Here is a 3,305-nt window from a genome sequence, read left to right on the forward strand (position 1 = left end):
TCGTCGGGACACCGCGTATTGCTCACGTATAGACGAGACAGTGTGAGTCAAGCGTTTTCTTAGTGTGTGTCACACGTATTTTAGGACGGCATTTCTGTCCAGACGTCTTATAATGCTATTTCTCTCGTTCTTACGTTTGCGATAGAGGATGGAAGATCGCCGCGACTCCCACCACTATTCCCTCTCCAAGCGTCCGACGATCGTATACCGTAGCTCCCTCCGCCACTCCGTGCTGCTCTTAGCTCACCTACACGCAGCAGTGTATGAGTGACGCGTTATCGTGTGCGAGTCACACGGATATTCGGACGGCATTAACGCCGGTGCGTGTACATATGCCATCCCTGGTAAAAATTGTTCTCATAATTTTTCAATTTTTCATCTTATTATTTTATTTAATATCATTTTGTCATTAAATCTGAACGATTTAACCATTATGCAATAAGTACTGAAGGCAGCAGTACCGAATAAAATATTAGTCTCGCCATGGAAAAAACATTTATAGAACTTTTGTAATGGTTTAATGGAAAATATATCATGCTTCGATTTTGATAAAATTTAATACAATCTGAACTGGACGATCGACCAAATTAATTCGCATATGTAAAAGCACAGTATTTTATTAGCATAATGGAAAAATGTCATTATCTGTTGTTTTATTGCAGTCATTTTCTATACAGTTCCTAGTAGAAAATTAATTTTGAATTATCGTGCCGGCTTCTCTTACATTATTTATACGCTAAACGGTTGCATCTATATTTTGCGGTTTAAAAAGCGAACAAACTCTAAGATTTTTCTTCCTTAAACTTTAAGTGGGCAATACAAAGCACTTTTTATCAATTGAGGAATTGGCGTAGTGTTTAAGGCGACGGACGATTATCCAAAAGATGTCTTCGGTTCAAGTTCGAATCTCACCAGAGAAAATCTTAAAAATTATGAAAAAATAATATAGAGAAACTTTTGTTTTATTGTATTTTACGAGTATTTATGACTATTTATGAGAAAGTGCTTATTCTATGAGTTGTTATGAGAAATTATGAGAAAATTTTCTACCAAAGATTTAATTGAAGAACCTACGAAATGACAAGATCCGCGCGCAATCTGCGCGCATCTGCCGTCAATGTCTGTCGGCAGGCTTTGCGCGCAATCTGCCGCAAATTTGATGTCAGAGTCTGTTAGAAGATCCTGTCAGCAGTCTGACGGCAGATTAGGGACGCAGATGACTATGGATCTGTCGACAGATCCTGCTTGAATTCGACAGATTCTGTTGCCAATCTGACGTCAGTCTGCGCACAGATTGCTTACTGGCAGTATACTTTTTTTTCCAGTTTATTTCTCCAGTCTATTTCGTAAATAGACTTCTTCAAACCAGTTTTTGAAATGTTGACTTGTAAGTTTTCCGAATTTTGAAACCGCAATGTGAACATTAACAGGTTTAAAAAGGGTTTCTTTTACGCGTGACCAAAATTATCTGCTATATTTTTTTAATACTATATACAAAGGTGAAAGATGTCCATCTGCAGATATAATGGGCATAGTGGTATAGCTATGACTCATAGAAGATAAAGATTGAATAGTAGATCCAACTTTTTTTACTCCTACATTAGTTAATGTTCTGCCAGAATGTATTTCTAAATTAAAACCATTTTTATCTGCATTATTAATTGATCCTGCACCGATTTCATCATTATGTGGTTTAACTTGTCTCACAAATTCTTCACTTTGACGTATTATTACATCAGTTGTATGAGAAGATCGGGCTTTAAAAATTGTTATTTTACGTGACGTAATGTGATGTGCTTTTATAAAATTCCATATCCACCAATTTCCTGCTCTAAATGAAGGATGGTTTATTTGCTCTTTTGCTTGTAATGCCCATTTTTGCATATCTATGTCATGAATGATAGATCTTCTAGCAAGAGCTTTTTGGAATTGCATTAGTACATATTCTGTAATAAATATAAGTTTGTCCCTGTTTGACCCTCCGCGTATTACATTTTCTTCCCATCTGTGCAATTGCGAATTTACCTAAAAGAAAAGAAGTTTGATATTTACAATTAGAAAATTAAAAAATAAAAAAACTATGTAATGTAACAATATAACAAATAAGCCAGCGGCGCAAACAATAAGCAAACGGCGCAAACAATAAGCAAACGGCGCGTATAATAAGCAAACGGCGCAAACGATAAGCAAACGGCACGAACGATAAGCAAATAACGCGAACACTAAGCAAACGGCGCGAACAATAAGCAAACAGCGCAAACAATAAGCACGCGGCGCAAACGAACGGAATGCGGTCGGTACGATAGGCGCGACGCGGTACGCGGCGAACGGAGATCGGTACGATAGGCGCAACGCGATACGCGGCGAACGGAGATCGGTACGATAGGCGCAACGCGATACGCGGTGATGCAGCAAGCGGCACGGTGCGGCAGGCGCAAAAATAGGTAGCGAAGCGGGAGCCTAGGAATCCGCTCGTCAAGATGCTTGACGGACCCAGAGACGCTCGAGTCCGGATAGCGTATGTCACTGAAGATGAGTCGAAGAGTCCACGCGTCGACGAAACCAGAGACATTCCAGTCCGGGTAGTGGAGTATACGGAAAGGATAGGAGGCGAGCTTGCGCTCAGGATCGAATTGCTTGAGAGAAGCGACTCGGGGATCTGATCCTGAGGAGCTCTGCGAGCCGGCTCATATACTCGCTCGGGAGCCCCCACGCCCCGGCGGCGAGCCGAAGGTGGGAATCGGCACACGGCGTGCATGCGGCGCTCAGGCGCTGGACACGTGCTCGACGCTTGCGCAGTGCTGGCAGTTTGCGATATATTTTCGCGCACGCGCATTGAGCAAACTCTGTGGTAACCTCAGCGCCGTATCTATTTTAAGGTATCATAAGATCCTTCACCTAAAGGAAAATATGAAAGGATTGTAGGAAGAAAAAAAGTTTGTGGAAAGAAACAGAATGCTATTCATAAGTAAAAATAAATATATTTTTTATTTTGTAATTTCTGCAGCCAACCAATCACACGAATACCAACATCTGTTGCAAGGGTAAGGGAAACTGCAGAAAAACCTTACCAGTATTCTTACAAAAAAATTGTACATAACAAATAATATTTTATAATAAATTCAGAAAATATAAATACGTATATATTAATTACAATATATATTAATTACAATACATTTTAATAAAATTTATATAAGTAATAATACATATGGAATTTGTAAAACAATTTTTCTAATATAGAATAATTTATTATTAGAATAATTTATTATTAGAATAATTTAATATTAATTGATGCTGTTGCTATA

The 3,305-nt window shown here is 38.9% G+C and overlaps 1 protein-coding gene across 1 annotated transcript in view; it reads left to right on the plus strand.

Moving 5' to 3' along the window:
• Window positions 1-2,480: 2,480 nt before the first annotated feature.
• The window catches only part of LOC116840893 (serine-aspartate repeat-containing protein D-like), an 18,008-nt gene continuing 17,183 nt past the window's right edge, over window positions 2,481-3,305 (plus strand). Inside the window, exon 1 of the mRNA XM_032808219.1 lies at window positions 2,481-2,610. Coding sequence (XP_032664110.1) covers window positions 2,481-2,610 — 130 coding nt within the window. The remainder of the gene's footprint in view (window positions 2,611-3,305) is intronic.

This window comes from Odontomachus brunneus, unplaced genomic scaffold (assembly GCF_010583005.1).
Source record: "Odontomachus brunneus isolate Ranch 3 - 2012 unplaced genomic scaffold, Obru_v1 Obru_scaffold_012, whole genome shotgun sequence".
Classification (NCBI taxonomy): Eukaryota; Metazoa; Arthropoda; class Insecta; order Hymenoptera; family Formicidae; genus Odontomachus; species Odontomachus brunneus.